Source organism: Opisthocomus hoazin, chromosome 6 (genome assembly GCF_030867145.1).
Source record: "Opisthocomus hoazin isolate bOpiHoa1 chromosome 6, bOpiHoa1.hap1, whole genome shotgun sequence".
Classification (NCBI taxonomy): domain Eukaryota; kingdom Metazoa; phylum Chordata; class Aves; order Opisthocomiformes; family Opisthocomidae; genus Opisthocomus; species Opisthocomus hoazin.
In genome coordinates, this window is record NC_134419.1 from 60,773,402 (window position 1) to 60,795,811 (window position 22,410).

Consider the following 22,410-nt stretch of genomic DNA (forward strand, 5'->3'; position numbering starts at 1 on the left):
TAAGCCGACTGTGATGATTATTCCCGTGAATAAAAGGTGAATTCATTTTCCAGGGTTGGTGCCTCTTTTCTTCTGCTTAACGTTTTTTTGATGCAATTTCTCGTGTGATGAAAGCAAGGGGTGGAAGGGGGAGAAGACTCTTATGACAGTTCAGTTCCTGAATATTTTCTGCCCTACCTGTAAAAGAACAGCTGTAGTGTGGGACAGGTTACAGGTCAGTCTGCAGCCATCATCAGAGAGCAGCTTCATTTCCCCTTGCTCTGCTCTTCCCCCCTCAAAGAGGCAAAACCAGTGATGCACTGAGAGCTGCCACACCGCACAGGAAACCTGCTGGAGAGCAGACCTCAAACCTCTTGTATCTGAAGGGATAACTCACTTTCTAAGCTAAAAAAAAAAGAAATTACTAAAACACTGGGAAATCTGGGAGTGTTTTTGGCTTATCTTGTAAATACTTCTGGATTTTTTTCTGCACAGCCTTTCGCAGCCAAGTGCAATATGCTGAATGCTAGCTGGGTAACAGCATGCTCCACGCTTAGGACATGGGAACAGCATGTATTTGTTTATTTATTCAAATAACACCAGGGGTGAGGTTGCTCAAAAAACCAAAACAATTCTGCTAGAAGGAACTAAAATTTCTTTCAAGTACACTCAGCATTTTGTGATTCATTTTGCCAGCCAGCTTTGAAAATCAAAAATTAATTTGTTAGTTTTCTTAATTAATATGTATTAATTTTACAGTTCATTTTTAAAAGTATAAAAAGTAAAAATAATTTTAAAATACAAGACAGCGTTCTCATTGTTCAAATCAATTCCAGTAATATTTTTTTACTTCAATCTCCAGGTGAAGCCTCCTCAACGCTCTCAGAGGAGAAGCTTCTCACAGCCGCAGTTGCCTTGCCCACGCTGCACTACTGCATGTCACAAAACAGATGTTGACAGACCGCATTCACGGTGCTGCCTCCGTTGCACGCTGGGCTAAGGGTATGCTGACAGCCAGGGTAGCGATGGGGCAATGCCAGTGGGAGGACAGAGGGGGCAGAGTCAGCAGAGCAGATAAAAATACTGCGATCTCACCACAGTATTACATCTGCCAGTTAGTAATGATTTACTGATTTACACAAGAATACTTCAATTGCAGTCTCCCAACCGACGCAACTGTTATAAAAGCTTGTAGGAAAGAACATTTTGATCAGCACATTTTTCCTATGGGCTTGAGGCATTAATTTCTTCATCCTTACTGGCACATATATTCCCACTTCCACCCAGCCTAGCATTTGCATTGAGAACTCCTACAAGCTGAGACCAGCTATTTCAATTTTGTGCAATTGGCTAGCACATATGCAGGCAAAACAAAACCTCAAACAACAAAAAAACCCCAAGCCACAACACACCAGCAGCCACACCATCTTGTTGCTTGAAGCACTGATATCCTTGTTGCAACAATCTGCATTATCAAACCAGTGGCTGTTCTTGGTGAGGCTCTGTCTTGCTCTACGCATTGTTCCTCAATGCTTTCAAGCCTGCAGAGAACACGTATCCCCTCACAAGGGAAAGTTCCTCTCACAAAAAAATTTAAACAAGTATCCTACTTGGAAAAAAAAGATAATTCTTACATACTATGCGAGAAAGCAGGAACACAGCTAGCCAAGGCCCCATCCTTATGGATGGGCATAAACAGAGATCCCAGTAACAGGGGTGAACTCAACTCTGTGCACACATTGCCAAGGCTGCTTTGGTACATCTCAGCATTTGTTAACGGGTAACTTCTGCTTTGTACTAGACACAATGTTCAGATTCGCTCAAGCTTTTAGGTTTGCAGAGAGACGGATGGACCATCCATCCAAAAAGCTGGAAAACAGTGAAGATGTCAACTTGGAAAGACACTTGTGAGGCAGGAAGTGCCGTGATCATCCCAACAAAATAAGGAAAACCACTTAAGAACCACGAGTGACCCAGCACTGTTTTGAGTTCAACACAACGCCATTTCAGGCTGTTTGCCCTCCTCTGTTGCCTTCAATCGTACCTTCAACTCGGTGCTTCACAGTTGTGTCGGCAGCGTTTAGAAATAAAGCAGGCAGGCCCGAAGCCCTCTGCTGCGAGGTCCCCGCTGGCTGCACCGCCCTGCTGCCTGCTGCCTGCGCGCAGCTCGGGGTCCACCTCGGGGGCAGCCGCCGGAGGCTGCCGACCGCTTGCTGCAGCCAGCGGCGCTGCACAGCCGCGCACGCCGGCAAACTGCTGGAGGCCAGCTGAGAAGAGCTGTGTTTCTGCCAGTACGATGCAACTGGTTTTGATGTAAAAACGACTTGGGGCCAGTACATCGCCTACTGTGACTCTCACGTACTGAGACAAGCAATGTTTGAGACCAGGCTATTGCCTGCTCTAGAGAGCACATCTGCACCTAGACAGAGACCTAACGCTTCAGCACAGGTCGCTGGCTGCTTTACACAGGGGTGCTCGACCCAAGTAATAATCAGTAACCGCTTTAGCTCACGACTATCCCGCCACACCCTTCCTTCACCCTGGAATTAGGACAAGACGCTGCCTGCCATTCTGCCAAACCACCCAACGCACCCCCCTTGGCCACCCATCTCCCACTGGCTGCACCAATAAAGGGCTAGTTCATTGCTCACCCTGCAGCGCCCTGCCCACCTCGGCCGTGTCCCCCCCAGGAACCTCTGGAGACGCTGCTGCCACATCTCTTTCCTGGGCTCAGCAGCTTCCCCTCTCGTAAGCCTCAGCTTTGCTTACTCATTTCTCTTCCATGTCTCCAAGCGCCAGCAGCTCCTCTTGCTTGAGGTGAATCTCAGTTCCCAAGGCACCTGGCAAGTTCTCCTAACTTACAGTTAGACCCACAATTTTTATTTTGCTTCTTTTTTCTTGAGATTTTATGGGGGGAGGCAGTAGGGGAGATCTGAAGAGCAAACTCTTATTGCACAGTCCCTACCTATTACCTCCCCCCCCTCAACACACTAATAATCATACAATCAGCAAGTTACAGTCAGCACCAGTAACACTTCAAGAATCAGAAATTGGATTCAGTTTTAGGCTTAAACAAGCAATTATTTTCCAGGACATCCTAGAAATCAGCTGTCCTCTACCTCCTGGTTACCGAGAGGTAGCAAGACACAAACCAGAATGTGGTCTTCTTGATAGCCTGCATTTCATTTAACCCCAAATTCAAAGACACCTTGTGCTTTGAAAACAGATCCCAGTAGAAGAACTCATCCGACTGGAAACAATCATGTATGTTTATTTTGTCATCAGTTCAACCCCATATGGTTTTCCCATCTCTGAAGTTCTGCTGTGTCCTGCCAAAAATCACTTGCAAGTATCTTGTGACAGTCTAACGGGAACATAAGTGCTGATAACAGTGAAACACCAGGACAGCTTTGCTGAGGTTGGAATGCACTGCAAACACCCCACTTGTTCTAGAAGCCAGATTCTTGCATTGCCCCCAGGCACCCCATGCTAGTCTTCTCTACCAAATCTGATCAAGGAAATACTTCTAGTCATCTCTCACTCTTCATCCAGCATTAGCAACTTTTCCACAATAATTTAGTCCAACACCTTTACTTTAAAACATAGGCACTTCTTCCTAGGGATATAATTAGACTTTTTGTCAAAACCTTTAAAAATTGGGGGTTTCTCGGCGCGGTGGGGAGAATGAGGAGAGTAGAATGCCAACAAGAACAAATGTTCAAGTACAAAAGCAGCAGACCTGGGCACAAGCCATCACAACTGAGAGCAAGGTATCGCACTCACTCTGCTCCAACTTACCTTAGTAATTACCTCAATGTTTCAGAAAGAGAAGCTAGATTAACACAGCCTAGCTCATTAAGAGAGCTCATCAATTTATACAAAACAAGTGCTTTGAACGCATACTAGAACTGCAAACTCACTGATCTTCCTTAGGGAAGTCTGCTCCTTCGTCCTCACCATTCCCAAAACAAAACATCCAAGGATATGGGTATTTCTAGGTTTGCAATACAACAGTTCGATAGTGGTGCAACAGAGCTCCGCTTGCTCAAATTTCCAGTTTGTACCAGTAATAGTAGAGGTTCATCTATGTAGTCGAGTAGGACTGTTTTCAGACTCTTTCTACACCTCTGGATGATGGAGTGGGGCAAAGCATCCTCCCATCAGGTGACTGTTGACAGCAGCTGGATACAAAACACAATCGGAAACATTCAAAACAACAGTGATGCTGTTAGGCCCAAAGTCCTCCCCTATGGCAAAAATATTGGACCAGTGCTAGAAATCAATCACACTGTCATTCGTTCATTAGCTTAATTACAGAGGATGTACATGGGAGGAAAACAGAAGCTGGAATTGCCGAAGGCAGGCAAAGCCTAAAGGTAAAGCAGCAAATTAAGAGTACTAGCAGATTCATACAATGGTGCTGGTGGCAAAGCAGGAAAAAAGTCAACTGCAGACCTCAAGTCAACAGAGAAATACTTTTGCAGTAGGCTTTTTCTCCCTTAGGAAAGGAAGAATTTAACTTACACCATCATTTTCCTCTTACATCAGGCTTCTCTAACTTCTCCTCTTAGTGACTTCTCATAACTCTCCATCCTATTAATTTAGTTTGCTAAAACTTTTCCAAATCAAATATACTCATTTGTGTAGTATACACTTCAACTTATTTTTTCCAGTCTTTTAACTACAGCAACTTACCTATTAAACATTTTAAATTTCAAATCAGCATCTTGAAGTTAAAGATTTATTTTGTGCTGCTCTTAGAACTGCTGTGATCAACTTATCTGACCGTCCCTGGAATCTTAAAGCTAACATTAGGGCTACCAGAATTGTGCTTTCCTCCCTCGGCCACACAGCCTCACTTTGTGCATCTTGCATAGTCCATATACATTGTCCTGAATGACTTACTACGGTTTCAACATTTTTGTTTTTTCATTTTCTGAGGAGTACAGAATTTTAATCTTAAAAAGAAGTGCTATTTCAAATTTGTTTACTTAACACTGTTCTTCCTTCACATAACTATAAATGCTAAGAATGCAAGAACACCTAAGTGATAGATATTCCCATATCAAATTCCCTTCAAAAAACTGACCAGGGAGAAAGCGTTGGAATCTTTCTCTGAAACAAGCCAACCAAGCCCACAAATCCCTCCAGCTCCACTGATGTAACAAAGTGTATCCACATTGTCGATGTTGTGCTTCCCTCTACTGTTTAGCGTAAGAAGTGCAGTTACCTCAACATTCTGAAGTCTTCCTTAAAAAACACCCCACATACAAACCGATCTTGAGCTGCAGGCAAAATTTAATAAATAAGCACAATAAAAGTTTCATTTTGTTCATGAAAAATTAGAGGCATAGAACAGAACTATGCCCACTTATCTCAAGCTCAGTATTACAAGAATATCAACTACAACATGCTAATTGTCTCATGTTGCAGTTTACTACCTACGAAAAAGTCAACTTAAAGCAGGCAAAGAGCTTCAAAGACCAAAGCAACGTAACGAAGAGTAAAAAACGTCACGAATCAAAGAACCGCCGTGAAAATAATCAGTCATGTGTGTCACAAAACAATGTTATGCATTTCACGTCACTGATTTGAAGAAATGAATTCCATGGACACGTTAAAACTGTCAAAACAGTAGTGGTCTTTATTTCCATCAGACAAGTTAACACTTTAGTTAATATTAATTTATTTTAGCATTTGGGAGATACAGAAATTAATGACTATTAAAAAAGTGAAATAAACCCCCTTCCAAAAATATATTGGATAATACATGTGTCTGAATTTTATACTGTCTCTCTGATGAGCCCTTTACATTATGTGACATCACATACAGTTTTGCAAGACAAAATAATTTATGGACTGGTTTTCAGCCTCTGATTTGTAAACCCTCATGGTGTCTAAGAAAAGCAAGTTTATACATGCTACGCAGCAACCTAAATACATAGATTTCAAAGGGGTCTCAATTCAGCCGAAAAAAACCCCCACAAATCTAGAGAGGTCCACAAATCAAAAAAAAGGTAGAATATACTGTATTGGAATAAACACTTGAATATTAGTGTCCTGGAGGGAAAGTTAACATTAGCTTAAAACCAGTCAGTATTTTTCTAATTTTAGAAACTAGGCTTTCAATAATGCAATTATGAGTTGTCTTCAATTAAGATCAAGTTAAAAATTGCAGACTACAGAAAAGTCGTCAAATAAATGAAAACAATCTCCTCCTCGTTGTCATCTAATGCCAAGTACGTACCATGTAAGTAACATCTGTACTACAGAACTCTTCACATAGATCAGACATTTTCAACAGAAACAGGATTTTAGTGTCAAGCCGGTAACTAAAATTTTAGTTCACATCTTGTTTAAAATTTTTAATATAGCGGAGCATTAGTCCTGCAAAACCAATTAGCAGTCTGTTCCTGTTGCAAGTCATGACTACTGAAAAATTATAGTCTTAAAGCCCCTGCCCCCGCCAAGTTTTTTCACAATCTTGCCAAGAAAAGCACGTATAGTCACAGAAAGCTTCTAAATTTATTTTTGGGGGGGATCGGGGGAATGTTAAATAAAAAGGTGTCTCATCTAATGAGGAAAGGAAAGGCAAAAAATCAATGACTAGTTTTCACAGTAAAATCCATCAGCTTTGTAGTTTCATTTGAAACCAAGAACAAATCATGAAACGTCATGAAAATAAGATAAAAAAATCTCCTAGAGTGATTACTAAATGAAGTCAAAATTACCACACTAATCAGTAAACCCCAGAAGAAAAGCAGATGTCTCCTATCACAGGCCCTACATTAAACAGTATCCACTTTCTAAAATTAATCCATAAAATCTGTAGGTTTGGCCACTTTGCACATTTTCCCCCTAAAAAATACAGTGTACAGGAAAAAAAATTTCTTGTTATTCCCAGTATGAGTTCTGAAGTATAAGGTCAAAACCCAGAAGTTAAAGATCAGCTAAAAGGATTTTAAATTATTTACAAATCCAGCAGGTAGAACTACCATAATGGCTTCATTTCCATCCTTGTAGTGGCTTTCACTCTTATCCAGCAGCATCTGCAGTAGGAATCTGTTCAGACAGCTTCATCACTGCTCATCTGTCATTTTAAGCAATTCTAGAAGAGCCCCAACAGCTCCAAAATAACCCTGTAAACAAGGCAAAAGCAAAACAAAACGAATCACACTCCAAAATAAGACGTAAGCATGAGCATGTAAAGTCTTCAGTTCTGTTAAGGCCATTAAAAGACCTTTCTTATAAGATCAGCCCTGCTGTGCCAAGTATTTGCTGTATCTGAATTATGAGTTAATATGATCTTGCTTAGGTCCAAGAAAGCGCATTATACTGGGAGAAATCTTACACAGTTCTCCAAAATTGTCAAAAAAAGAAGAAATTACAGAACCACTATAATGATGCTGTATTGAGGCAGGGCAGTCTCCATTATGAACTCATCCATCTGACAGCCACCTCAAAGGGATGCTTACAAAAATTAATTCTAGTTGAGGTTTGTACGCCAGACACACAAATGAACGTTGCTGGTACTACGGTCAGAAAGCAAAAATAAGAGATGTGCAACATTTAGCAACAACTACCACAAGATTCATGATCAATCCAGGGAGTTAACAAGGGGTATTTTCGAATGAATTTATAATGAAACTATATTTATGCAGAACTTAGTTTGTGCATTCACTTCAAAGCAATAGCACTGAACCTCTCCCTTTTAACTTCACCAAGTAAAGAACCACAGTATTTTTGTACTTACAAATAAAAGCAAGTTCAACGTGTTGAACTTACCTCGTGTTCCAAAAACAGAGCTTTCAGCTGTCCCTTGGACCAATAATCCATAGCATATGCTAGCACCTTCATAGAAATCATATTAATTCGGAGAAAATTGCCAACAAATACCACCTTGTCGATGTTCTGTAAAATTGAAAAGCAGACCGGCAAAAATTAGGTTCAGCTGCATTATTTGCCTCATTCAACATGTAATTCTGCCTCCACTATAAAGTTAAATGGGAATTTGGGAATTTTGGGTTACATATAAATTCTTCAGACTTAAAAGTCAAAAAAATAATTGCAGTAACCTGCCACTAACTGACCACTAAGTAGAGATGTCGCAAGGGTGGGGGGGGGGGAGGGGAATCCACAAAAAGAAGTTTTATTCCAAAGAAAGTGAGAGGCTGATGTCACAGATGATGAATATTTGCTTAAAAGCCCAGGACCTTCCCAACATGAACAGGATTATGAGAGTTTTATTGGTTTTGCTTTTTTTAATTGTATGTGACATGGCTGCACTGAAGACATCTTTTCCCCCTGCTTGTTAAATGAAGCAATTTTCCAGAGATCACTATGATTAAATCCAGATGGAGAACCTCTGAAGGGTATCTGAGAAGGATTACATTACAGATGAGAAGAAGCATCTTTCATTATCTATTATCTGGACTGTGGTTTCATTTTCAAAAAGCAAGTGAAATGTGGCCAACTTGATACTTGATATGCACTGCATTCCTTTGTTTCAAAACTCACTTGAATTCAGTTTTCATACAGATTTTTGACCAATCTGCAGTACGCTGTCAGTGAGAAAGCCACACGCTACCCCCCCTGACATGCACATCACTGCACGTCAGCAACAGTCCTGGTGCTTAAACAATGCCCTACCTTACCAAGCCCAGTTTTGCTTGTTCTGCACAAAAATGCACTTGCATTTTGAACTGGTGTACCATATGATGTTGCCCATACACTGGAACTGGTCTAGAAGATTCATTAGGAGGCCAGATCCTGGGAGCATGAGCTTTTACAGGAGTCTTGAAGGAGCCTAGAAATGTACCTTCAGAAGTCCTATGCTGAAAATTACCAGCAAAAGTCTGCACAGAGACTAGAATTACCACGTGTTACCTCTCTACATTCCTACAACTCTATAAAGTTGCTACTATTACTTTGCTACAAACTGCAGTTTTGTCGTGTCCAGTGCTGTGCGTGAGACACACCACAGAGAACACCCTCACTTGAATACTCAGTACTGGAGAGTGCTGATACCCAGATGCAGTAATTTACTTAATCCATTCTCTGAGGACCGAGTTACATGTCCGACTGTCCTCAAACCACACACCAACTTTATTTCAGTAATTCAGGTTTATAGTCATCTATACCCTCAGACTCTGCAGTCACATCAGCATGCATTCACACTGGTTCCTAGGAATTTATATGGCTGAAAATAAGAAATTCACAAATTTGAAAAGGCTACTATTAAACATGGCCAACAGCACTTCGCATCCTCTGACAAGGCAGTATTGTCTCTGAAATCATTTCTGACAAAGGAGGGACAAACATGTAACTAATTAATTTGCTGTAATGCAATACCATCAAATTGATCAGAACCTATATTTGAAATTCATTTTAATGAATTTTTTTTTGCTGAATATACACATGAAGCTAGTGTTAGGAGAAATTCAAGCAAGCAGTACCTAACAGAGTATAAAAATTACTGAAAAATTTAAATCTAAAAATACCAGTCATATCTACTAGAATAGCAGAGCATATATACACATGCAAATTTCGTATCAATTTTATTTTCAAACACTCCTTGACTTGACAAGGTTAAAAATTATGTTAAAGATGTAAGGTTTCCTAGATTTTTGCACTGAACTAAAAACAGCTTTAGCATTTTTCAGGAGTCAGAAAATGAAGAAATGCTACTTTTAATCTCTTAAGGGAGTCTTGCCAATTTACTTTAAATTGTTCACTGCTGAAATATTCAAAGCTGAAAGACAGAAGTCTTAAACTGATGAAGGGATGGTGATGAAATGCTTAAGCTGATCAAATTACAATATCCTGGAAAAGGCATGCACTCTTTTACTCCGTGGGGTCTTGCTAAATTGTTCTACTTCCTTGCAGTAGAAAGCTATAGTATGCTTCAATTCAGTGTATACACATATTTGCCAATATAATTGAATAGGTGAATCCATATCAAAGATGCAATAAAAAAGCCTGCACATATTTTTGCAAGAAGCCTCATTCAGATGCAACTTACATGTTCTGCTAGTAAGACAAGTACAAACCAGGGAGACTGGTTTCCTTGACACAGTTCTGCTGTGCCTAGGACAGACTATTGCAGATGATGTGTAGCCAAATGGTTCCAGACTATGGAATTTTTCTACCCCACTGCCAACTTTGTGCAAGCAAACTTTGCTTTGAAGTTGTGCAGACAGAATATTTCGTTTATTCCCCAGCCTCATTTTTTTCCCCCGAACATATGTAAGTCATTTTCCACATAATATTAGAGCTGCAATCACTGGGAAAAAAAAAAAAAACACCACCTTACCATAACTCATGCTTCAGGGCATAAATTGATTTTGTCAAAGAGCCTAAGAGTAAGCTTCAACATAACCCTAATCTAATACACACAAACTCCACAAAAGAATGTATCATATTCAGCTGGTTTTTAATCTCTTTTTTGGGCATTTCATTCCTCAAGCTTCGTGACAGTCAGTCGTATTTCCCAAAGGCAACTTAGGTCTCTAGTTTATTTAGCAGAATGATAGCTTGCTTTCGGGGGGGGGAGTAATGCTATCTGGAGATTAGCTGACTTGCATTAACACATCATGTTTGAATTTTTTTTAATAGTATGTAAAGCTACTAAAATTTTCATTTTCTAAAGCTACAAAATCATTTAGTTCAAGTGCTGGAGAAGTTCTACTTTGACACTGGCTGTGAAATGAAGAATACTTTACACATCAAGCCACATTCCTCCACAAAATTCTATGCATCATGTCCAGTTTTTAAGCAAGCCTGCCCACAAAAAAAAAGATGTTCGGAACTTGATCACAATGACGCAGAAGCATTAGTTTCATTAGTAGCCTATTTCCTCTAAATGCATTGCTCGTGGCTCCCTGCTGCAACTCTCCATGCTTTGATAGCCCTGTACAATGCTGCTTGAACTCCATGCCACAAGGCAACACTGTAAAGAAGCTGAAAGCAAAGAGAACACTGAAAGAGAATCATCCTGACTGGAAGAGTCAAACTGCCAAAACAAAAAGTTGTCTGTAGCCACCTTTCACGATGAAGGGAGGTTATCAGTGGCATTTGATATGGGCACACACTAGGACTTGTGCTGTTCGGCGTATCTTAGAAGTCCTCTAGAGAGGAATATTAGCAACAAACCTAACATTTATTGGCATACAAAATTATTCAGGAGAGTCAGAATAAAAAATGAACAGCATAGCAATGCTGAAGAGACTTACGCCCAGTGACTGAGGAATAAAATGGCAGATGAAGATTAAGTTAAAAAAGGGAAATGACACAAATGGAAGGGGGAAAAGAGAGAGAGACTTCAGTATTCAGACAAAACGACAGGCTCCAAATAAGCCACCACCACTGAAGAAAGACCACAGAGTGACTGACTGTAGATGGTTTCTTAAAAACACGAGCTCCATGCTCACAAAAATAATATATTAAGAACTGTTAGTAAAGGAACTCAGAACACGAAATTTGTCAGTATGCCATCACATAAATTCATTGCGCAACCACACTCTGAATACTGCATGAAGATCTGATCATTTGATCTCAAAATTAGAACCCTAAAAAGATTAAAAAGACAAAACGAAGCAGTGGAAAAGATACACAGAGTGTCTTCCACAGGAGAGGAGACTAAGTATTAGGACTTTTAGGTTTACTAAAAAACAAGAACAAAACCCACCAAAACCACTAGTGATGAATTATTTGTTATTTCTCATAAAGGTAAAAGCTAGACATAACCCAATAAAGTAACCAGATGGCAGTTTGGTGAGTTTCCTGCTTTTGTTTTGTTGGCTTTTTTTAGAGCTGTGTGGGCATGTTGTTGATTAAAAGAATAAAAAAGCAGCACTTTCTTCTAACCACAGAATGCTGTGGAGCTAAAAACGTCTATGTATTTTAAAAAGTCCGGATAAATTCATTGAGAGCAGAGAAAACAGATTAGTTACTACATAATACAATTTGCAGCTCAAAACAGGTGCTTAGGTGCTTGGGGTTTTGGTTGTTTGGGGTTTTTGTTTTAAATGCTGGAAGCTGGAAAGGTGTATGAATGGAATAGTCCATCCACAGTCATCATGCTTAAAGAATGTAACAAGCATCTGCTAGGAGCTTGAGGCAGGAAAATGAACTGTAACTTTCTTCTCCCTGACCCAATACAATGGATCTTTTATCTATCAAAACATTTAACAAAATATACAATTTGAACCCATCATGGTATGGAAACGAGCCAAGCAAAACAGTATTAAAAAAAAAATCTGTCATGATATACTAAGACCTGTTAATAACTACAAGTTAATTGAGAGTATTAATTTGGATTACCAAGGCATTAGTATCTACGTATTACAGCTTGAGAGCAACTGGACAGCTCTAGGTATCAATGGTTCAAGGAGATCTTTACAGTCAACTTTTCTCCCCTCTTCCCCACCTTTGAAGCCCAAAGTACATCACACTTTCCATCAAAGCATACACATAACACAAATCACATGAGTCAGGACACCACATTAAATATATGCATATTTACCAAGGCCAGCTACACACCTACTACACCAGCAATTTGCATTTTTGTGTTCAAATAATCTTACTATATTGTTTCCAAAGGTTTTAAGCTCATAGTAAATATGCTATCTTACCTCGTTCAATGCACACATGCGAGCAATAGAACCTATGTTGTTGGTGATGGTGACCAAAGTAGCTCTGGCCAAGTCCTCTTTACTGATGGAATCTCTCTTTTCTTTACTCATCATATGACCAAAGCTGTGTGAGGAAGATTATTCCTTTTAATAGGAGTTACTTAGGAGTGCTAAAAGCCCTTAAATTTTATCCTTTCATACGCTTTACTTGGATTTGATATCCATTGATTTGAGATAGATTTGAAATGTGAAGAGGGATCTCATTGGAAAGGCAGAATAATGAGCAAAGACACTTCTAAAATAACTGTAATTTAAATGGAAGCAAACTACTTCAAGCATTGCTTATACCTGTTTAAAAAAGAGCAAGAAGTAGGTGAAAGATGTAAGGATGAACCATGCGGTACACTCCGAGGGACATTTCCACATGGACATAGCGCATAGTCCAGGGACTACACACTCAGTTCAGCATGCACCCGAAGTTTCCCAAGGAACTCCTTCAAAACAGCTCAATTAACACGTACCTTGAGGCTACAGCAGACCCTTGAAGGCCAAACCGCTCATAGTCTCCTCCATAAATATCTTTCACCAGCTTATCTACATTGGTGCTGTCTCCCTTCGCGGCCATTTCTAGTGCTTCTTCGAACGTCTCACAGCCAGTCAGCAAACAGCACAGGCCCAGGAATGTTCCTCCTCCAAGACTAGAAAAGCACAGTTCCTTCAGACCAGCAACTTGAACCAGCCTTTACCACAGCTCTTCAAAATCCTGTTTGCAACATGGTCTACATAGCTACCAACTGTATCTTGCAACTCTTCCCTCAGAGAAGTGAAGACAGACACCCTAAACTGAGTTTCTATTTAACACAAATGCCATCCAGCACGGTTTTAACTGAACTGCTCTTAAGTCCTTGATTTTTAAATAGGAGAAATGATGCTAAATACAGGGTTAGTTGAGAATAAGGTCCAATCCAACACCACAGATGTCAGTTTGCCATTTGTAGCACTCTATCAATTTTCCCCTTGTGCAAGAATAATTAGCCAGCAGATCACTTAAGTCAGTGATGAAAGAATAAGCATCGATCAAAGCTAAATATCTGCGCAGGGACAGGCAGTCAAGACAGATGTCGTCCCCCTAGCCAGTGGCGGGAAGCAGTCTGGTTGGCTCCTGTTCAGAGCAAGGCTAGCATCAGCCCTGAATGCCTCAGCCCTCCAGAGAGCTCCGAGCAAGGAACAGTCACTTTAATATCTTGCACAGGCTCAAGTACAGCATTTACTGACTACAGAAATTTAGCAGGGAGTATTTGACTGCGCATAACAGGTTGTTAACTCATTTCATTACAATTCTACTTTGGACTCTTCAGTCTTAACAGATATGAACTTCAACTTACTAACCTCTACATCCTTCCTCATTCTTTCTTAACCCTTGAGAAAGTTAATTTATTTGCACTGATTGCAGTCACACCGACTTGAGCCACTGTAAACAAGAGGATCAGTGAGACACCACACTTGCACTTCATGAAAAAGCACAGGAGGTCAGACATGAACACTGTTTGGTCGGTGCTCTTGAATTATTAGGCAAGTTTTTCAGAACATACCTAGTAGCACTGTAATATATTCAGCATATGAACAGTAGGAAGCTCTGCACACCAGCCACAAGACTGTATTGATTTCACCATCCATAACAAGTCAGCAGCCCACTGCAGTCACATTTCTCCTTTCGTCGTGGAAAGGATCAGAAGCACATCTACACATATCAAAAGGGCTACGCTTGAAAAACAACAAGAATTGCACGAAAACCAACACCTCTTCCATTCAACTTGTGTTTGTCTGTATTGTATACAGAAAAATGGCTCATGGCTACCATCGTGGCAAAGATATGCCCTAGATAAGGCAACAGAAGACACATATGCAGTCATGTGCAGTCTACAGGTGAGACTTCATTAATATGTACCATGCACTAAAGAACAGAATACAGCTTTGGAAGGGACTAAAGCAAATCCACAAAGCTGCATTGGTTGTTGTTTTGGAAGGGAATTTTTTTAAGTTTCTGGTTTGGTGGTTGGTTTGTGTTTTTAAGCTTACAAGATTACTACAACAAAAGTACATCTATTTAGTTTTCATGTATGAGGAATAAGTGGGATACCTTTATTGGCAGTTTTACTAGTTTGGATGGACACACTTGTAACAAGTGGTTTCCTGTGAGTAAGCACTGTTGCCACTTCTATCGAGTAAACCTTAACATGCTTCAGGCTGCTTTTTGCCCTTGAGAACAAATTCTGCACCCACACTATTGAACTCCTGAATTCCTACACAGAGCAGTCACACCTAAATCTCCTACTGAACCAGAGAATATTCTAACCCAGCTGTACTCTACAAATCATTTCAGAGAGCACTAGCTGACCCAGGTTGAAATCACGCTGAGGACAAAGTAAGAATACAGACCAAGCATATTCTAGTCCTTTACAGGCTGACATTTCTTAATTTACCAGCATGGTCCAAAGACTAGTGCAATGAGTAAGGAAACAAGAGATCTAGTGAGATTCGTCTACCAAAATCCAGCAGCAGCAGGTAATTCTACAAAGTTTTCCTATCTGCTGGATACATTGTAACTACTAAGCAAGAGGTTTTTGCTAAGCCCAAACATTTTTATTTGACTGCTCTGGCTGTTCTGGGGGATCAAAGCAGGGGAGAGATTCGTTCTCTGGGACAGCTTTATTTTGGTAATTCACAGCAAGAGACAGGAAGTAGGTAAGAACTTCAAGAACAGACTAAGGCAGCTCTAACACTGAACGCATCAATGGTTTCCCTGATGCAAATGGCCTCTCTGAAGGAATCCTAGGATATTTCTAGCCTTGCTACTTGTGGGCTTTTAAAAGAAAAGGGAAGACAAGTACAATATGGGGCTGCACCTACCAGTCCCACTGTCTGGTTCTATCTGTTCAATTATTAAGGACAAAAGAAAACAGAATTAAAAAACCAGAGAATTAAATTTACCTGGATCCTGTGACTCTCTTGTAGTTGTCCTTAGAATACACAGCCAGGATGCTGACCCCTGAGCCTATGTTAACCAGCAGCATAGGATATGGATTATCAAGGCAGTAAGGCTTTTTCTGGCACTGTTCAGGATCTGTAGGGTTTTCAAAATAATAGCACTCTGGTTGGCCATTGAAACCAACAGAATCAACATAAAGGAGGCCCTGGATCAAACAGTCCAATTCATCCAGTTTATGGAGTTGTAGATCAGCAATCTGGAAAAGAACAACAAGAAATTAATAAACAAACATTTCCTAGTATAATACAACACTGAGAAGGACAAAAGGCTCTGCTGAAGCACTTTAATGACTTTAATAGTAACATATTATGCTATTTAAACAGTACAAAGATCTGTCTAAGCATAAAGTCTGAAATAAAAAGTTTGCTATCTGCCTGACAACGGGTACCTCCCAACTGCTGCGCAGTAATGTCGTTTCATTTCTTTGCCTTCGAGATACTCCCTGCTCTGCAAACAGCAAACATTCCCCGCCCCCCACCCCAGTATTCTGAAGCGATGGATTTCTTTCCCCTCATCCCCATCCCAAGAGGAGTATCTGACACATGCCTGCACAGCAGCATTCCTCAGGATGCAAAGTGCTTTAATACATCATCCAACTACATCTCCCAGCAATTTAATGAAGCTTTCGATAGAAGCACTAAGAACAAGAAACTTCAGTTAAAGAATAAGATAGTTAAAGCCTTACATGCTTACGTTAACATGCGTTAAATACACAGAGGATTATGCTTGAAAGATTTGCTATTTTTTTAAGCGTATGTCACCAGTAATCTGAGCGTGCTTTTTCTTTAAATTACAATGAATACTTTAAACTGCTTCATGAAGAACAGGGTATCCTCAATGTTTGGTGAAAAAAAACATTAAAAAAAACCCAAACAAAAATATTGTCAGGCTTCGGTCCCCAGCAAGATAGTCATAAAAATATAACTAAGGGAAGGCAGAAAAACAATTATAAGACCTTAAAAAGGACATTCCCTCCAAGATCTCACAGGTCAACCATGACTGTACTATAACAGACATGTCTACTTGCCATAGCATTCTGTTTACTAGATTTAGAAATTGCATCCCTTTCTCGAAATAGGATACAGTGACAATATGTAGAAAGTCTCCTTTCCAGATGACATTGAGCTTAGACCTGTGTTAGGGAGAGGAGAGGGAGAAAAAAAAATAGTAAAGTCACCCATCCAAATCCTGAGGTCATTTGCGTCCTCACACCTGCAAAGTAGGTCTTGTCTAATGCCACTTTCTAGCAGAAAAAGCAACAGGATATTAGGAACAAAAGGGAGTTGTGCAGCACAGAGCTGGTTCTCAAATATTTGCATATTGCAGGATGTTTTTACAACCGCTAATGGAGAAGATTTACGAGGCTAACTACCTCCTATTTTTAATTCTGGAAGCTATATTAAGTCACTATAAAGAGGAAACATTTCTGTGGAATGGGCATGGCCAATAGGTTACATTCTTCTGAGCTATTTAAATCTCTCCCCTTAAGTTTTTTCTCTACTTGTACATAGCTCTAACATTCTACTCTTTGTGCCCATCCTTTTGTTACACTTGCTAGTCCCCAGATCCTGGAATCACAGAAAAGAAGTAAGACCAAAAAAGCCCAAACCAACAGTCTCAAAAGACCTCAGCACAGATCCAGTTATTCACAGGACAACAGAGACAGGTGGAGATCATTTCTTCTTGTTTTAGTATTTCCTGCTGTAACTTTCACAATTCCTTCATACTTTTCTTTTGGTTACCACACGGCTGCACAAATTACAGTTACAGAAATGCAGCATAAAAGACTTGAACCATTTAGCCAGCAAATAAAAAGAATAAACAGAAACCAGGAGAAAAAGTTTTAAAAGAAATCACAAAAACCTTAAGGCTACTTTGCAAATATCTTGGATTTCAGCATTTTCTTGCTATTAGACTGAGAGGAAAAGCTCCAAGAGAGATACAAGATACTAACATAATAAATGCTCCATGCACTCTCTCTCACAATGGATGTTGTATGGAGTCCACTAAGTCATCACTCGTTAAGTGGATTTATTTATTCTGTTAAAATCCAACTACCGTTGCATATAGCTAGTCAAAACAAGGAAAGATTCTATACTATAACCATGATCTTCCTCTAAGTTATGTGCCGTACAGTCTAATTTCCTCATCTTACTGTATAAGCTAGATGCAGCATGACCAAACATGATCTAACACAGATACAGCATGCACAAACATGCTACAAACCAGAAGCCTGCTATACAAAGACAAGTCATCAGCAGATTTACGGTCCCTACTATCAAAACCTCTATTCTCCCATAAGTCAAATACCCAGCCACAAGCTGTTTTTGTCTCTTCTATGTTATATTTTTCTAAATAGGTAAGAGTCGGTGAGAGACCTTGCAAGACATGAGCAAGCAATCCAAATCTAAGAGTAAAACACTGCCGGCATCAGTGTGAAAACAGACAAAATCCTTGTTTCTACAAAGTCACAGATTTTTTAAGGACAAACCCAAAAGAAACTAATCAAAGGTTTTTCTTCAAGCACTAAGCATAGAGATTTTATTAGGTCCAGCTCTCCACATATAAAAGACGTACAAGAATATACTCTGCTTTTTATAGCACTGTGCTATATTTAACAGCTGATATACTGTAAGCAGAAAACCCCTATTACTGCTTGCTTTCATGTATGGTATTTATAGCACATTCAAAACCTATTTTCCTGCACTGTTGCAGCAGTCTGGTTTTCATTTTTGGAAGGAACAAGGCTGGCATCCGTATTCCACATCAATCTGGCTTCATCCAGAGACCCATGAGCTCCGCAGTCTTGTACAAGCAGCCATGACAGAGCCACAGTCACAATTCCCCGTCCCCTTCCCTGAGCACAGAACTGCCTTTTCTCTACTCGTTTCTTTGCTCACAAAGACTCAAGCAGCAAAACTGCATCACAGAATAGATGCGCCCGTAAGCATCGTTAACTAATGTGTGAGCAGGCAAACGCTTTGTTCTGGTGCCATCACCTGACCTACCACACTCCGCTTGTCCTCATCTTTCAGCTGTTCAAACCACATCTCCTTGCAGGAACCAAAGTTTATGTGCAAAAATATGAAACAAAAATGGGAGCTGCATGTAGAAACACATTTTAATTGGACATTTTTCCTACAACTTTTTACAAAATGCATTTGCAGATATTTTCCAGCCCTGTACAATCCCTAATGTGAGGGCAGACAGCATAATGGTCAACTTCCCCTGCTCTGCGCTCCTGTAACTATATTCAGCACCTTGCCTCTCTACAAAAATTTTATGTCAGAAAGTTGTGCTATGAGAGGAAGAACTGTGGAACAAAGTAGTATACAGGACCCTGGAGGGAAAATTTATGATGGTTACAGGGAAACCATATGTACATTTTTTAAAAGAATAACTTATCTGCATTATAGCCAGACTGTAGAAATTCCTCTTTACACTTTAAAACACCGGGGAGGGGAGGGAACAGAACACTTCGGACTTCAAGGAACTCTTCAGGACCATCAAAAGGAGGGACTCAGGACTTTAACCACGTTTACAAGCGGGTGCAACACAGCAAGGAAGAAGCGAACGCTTCTCCATGACAGTCCACACCGCAGCAACAAACTCCTGAAACCCAGCTGTTTCCAAGAGCACACCAAAGGTCTGCTGCTACTGTGTACAGATGCGATTCTAAGGAGCACGAAAGCCAACCGCTTGCTGCACATTTGCAAGAAGTGCTGGAAAATGGTACTGTCTGCTCAAGTTTAAGAGCTTTTTTGCGGGTTTTTTTGTTTGTTTGTTTTTAAATAATGTGCACAATGTCAAAAAATTTTTAGCTGTATTCAAGTGCCAGACAGCATAAAAGGAAAAAGAGTGGTACAAACTTGCTGCTGCTTTGAAGTATGAAAGCACAGGTCAAAGACTCGGATCACGCTTGTTTCTTTCTGGGCAAGTAATACATCCATCTCAGCAAGGAAAACATGAAACAGCCCACTCCTCCACACAGGAGCTGAGGGCAGCCATGACATACATGCAGCACGGCTGAAGCCTAATGGAGCACTGGTGTGCAGACATCTTTCCATTGAAGCTCCAGCCTATGAAAGATTTCACCCAGTTTTAATTTTCACACTGTTACTGAGTTCTGGCAAATGCAGTAAGGTCCAAACCTAGATACCGCTACAAGTTCATCTGTCTCTTGGACTTTCCATCCGAAATATGGTATTTTTTTCTGTAAGAAACCATTAGGAACATAACATCTTGCAAGTTTTTAATTATCAGTTACAACAGCCTCATTTACTGTATCACTCTGGCTTTTATATGCCTACTGGGCGTTGCTCCAATTTTTATTTCTTGTAATAGCTTACAGTCTGTATTTTCCTTCCAACTCCCTCACATTACCTCTCCTCCACTTTATGAAAGATGTACTTTGCTTCCTTTATATTTTGATACACCTCAACCTGCAACCCTGCTTCTTTTGAAAGGCAGGTCCTGCTTGACCAAGCTGATCTCCTTCTATAACCAGGTAACATGCCTAGTGGATGAGGGAAAGGCTGTGGATGTCATCTACCTGGACTTTAGTAAGGCCTTTGACACTGTTCCACACAGCATTCTCCTGGATGTTCACGGTACTCTTCGCTGGATAAAAATCTGGCTGAAAGGCCAAGCACACAGAGTGGTGGTGAATGGAGTTAAATCCAGCTGGTGGCTGGTCACAAGTGGTATCCCCCAGGGCTCAGTATTGGGTCTGGTCTAGTTCAACATCTTTATCAATGATCTGGATGAGGGCATTGAGTGCTCCCTCAGTAAGTTTGCAGATGACACCCAGTTGGGTGGGAGTGTCAATCTACTCAAGGGTAGGAAGGCTCTGCAGAGGGATCTGGACAGACTGGATGAATGGGCTGAGGCCAACTGTATGAGGTTCAACAAGGCCAAATGCTGGGTCCTGCACTTCGGTCACAACAACCCCAGGCAACGCTACAGGCCTGGGTAAGAGTGGCTGCAAAGCTGTCCAGTGGAAAAGGACCTTGGGGTGTTGGTTGGCAGCCAGCTGAACATGAGCCAGCAGTGTGCCCAGGAGGCCAAGGCGGCCAACATCATCCTGGCTTGTATCAGGAAGAGGGTGGCCAGCAGGAGTAGGGAGGTGATTGTGCCCCTGCACTCGGCACTGGTGAGGCTGCACCTTGAATATTGTGTTCAGTTTTGGGCCTCTCACTACAAGAACATTGAGGTGCTGGAGCATGTCCAGAGAAGGGCAACGAGGCTGGTGAAGGGTTTAGAGAACAAGTCTTACAAGGAGCAGCTGAGGGAACTGGGGCTGTGTAGTCTGAAGAAGAGGAGGCTGAGGGGGGAACCTTATTGCTCTCCACAACTACCTGCAAGGTGAGGCAGGTGTTGGTCTCTTCTCCCAGGTAACTAGCGATAGGACAGGAGGCAACGGCCTCAAGTTGCATCAGGGGAGGTTTAGATTAGACATTAGGAAAAATTTCTTTACTGAAAGAGTGGTCAGACATTGGAACAGGCTGCCCAGGGAGGTGGTGGAGTCACCATCCCTGGAGGTGTTTAAAGAATGTGTAGACATGGCACTTCAGGATATGGTTTTGTAGGAATGGTGGTGTTGGGTGAATGGTTGGTCTTGATCATCTTAGAGATCTTTTCCCACCTATGATTCTACGATTCTTTTTGAGCTCAGATGAAGTACTCCTCGCAGCTCGTTCCACATCCTGAGGCTGGGAAACATCCACTCACATTCAAAGCCTAATGCAAATTAAGGTGTAAGCCCAACATTCACTGAGGCAGAAGAGAAGACATACTCTGCACTAGCTTTAGGTAAAAAAAGCACTAGGTCTGGGATCCTCTGCAGAGGATTTGCCCTCTTGCCCAGCCAGCGGTAAGGATCTCTTCCCTCTCTTGACAGAGAAGAGATGCACATCGCTCCTAGCCATTGCTTGTGAAGAGTTTCAGAGCTTCTTGCTATGGTGGTAACAGAAGGTACCATGGTTACTTCACCCATTCTCCAGATGCCACTTTCAACTCCGGCCCAGCCTACGCACTACAGGCCAGCACCTATGGCTTGAGGAGCAGTGTCCAACCTCCTCAAGCGACATGCATTTTTTAGTATCTTACACTAACCTAGATTTACGCAGCTTACTCATCCTACAATACAGGACAGTGAGTTTACTTAAGATAAAGTCTACAAGTCATCCACAGGCACTCCATTAATACCATGATGTCAAACCTTAGAACTGGTTAATAACTGGCACAAGAAAAATCACTCGCCAACACCGAAGCTTATAGCATTTTTCTTACAGGTTACAGGAAAGGTCAAGGCCTGAGTTTAAGTTTGTGCTGGTAACAGATTTCCTTCCTCCCCTGCCCCAAATGTTCTTTATTAAGTGATTGGGTTTTGCGCCCCAGGCCCTGCTTCCACTAAAGCCAGCAGTAAAATTTCTATCAGGACAAGTCAGGTTCTGTAGGTGTCTGTTCAGGAAAGGAATACAAAGATCCCACCTTTGAGCCACTGTAGTCAACAGGAATTTTGTAATAGCGCAGGTTTTACACAAAAGTTTGAATTGTTCTTTCTTCCCTCTTCCCCCATATATCCTTTACATCGAGTTGCTCTACAAAACTGAGTGACAGTCTACACAGCCTCATTACATCGATAGCATACTTATGTGCAAGTAATGTGCGTGTGCTATCATGGAGGAGTCACAGAGTATAAAGAGATTTATATTACAGGTACTCAAGCAAGTAAGTCTATGTACTCCT

At 40.9% G+C, this 22,410-nt stretch overlaps 1 protein-coding gene across 4 annotated transcripts in view; it reads right to left on the reverse strand.

The window, feature by feature from the left end:
• Positions 1-5,600: 5,600 nt before the first annotated feature.
• PANK1 (pantothenate kinase 1) overlaps positions 5,601-22,410 on the reverse strand; it is a 49,000-nt gene continuing 32,190 nt past the window's right edge. For all 4 annotated transcript variants that reach the window (XM_075423409.1, XM_075423407.1, XM_075423406.1 and 1 more), the window contains 5 exons: positions 15,603-15,856; positions 13,133-13,309; positions 12,612-12,735; positions 7,765-7,890; positions 5,601-7,118 (listed from right to left, as the gene is read on the reverse strand). In XM_075423409.1, coding sequence (XP_075279524.1) covers positions 7,059-7,118; positions 7,765-7,890; positions 12,612-12,735; positions 13,133-13,309; positions 15,603-15,856 — 741 coding nt within the window. In that variant the 3' untranslated portion in view covers positions 5,601-7,058. The remainder of the gene's footprint in view (positions 7,119-7,764; positions 7,891-12,611; positions 12,736-13,132; positions 13,310-15,602; positions 15,857-22,410) is intronic.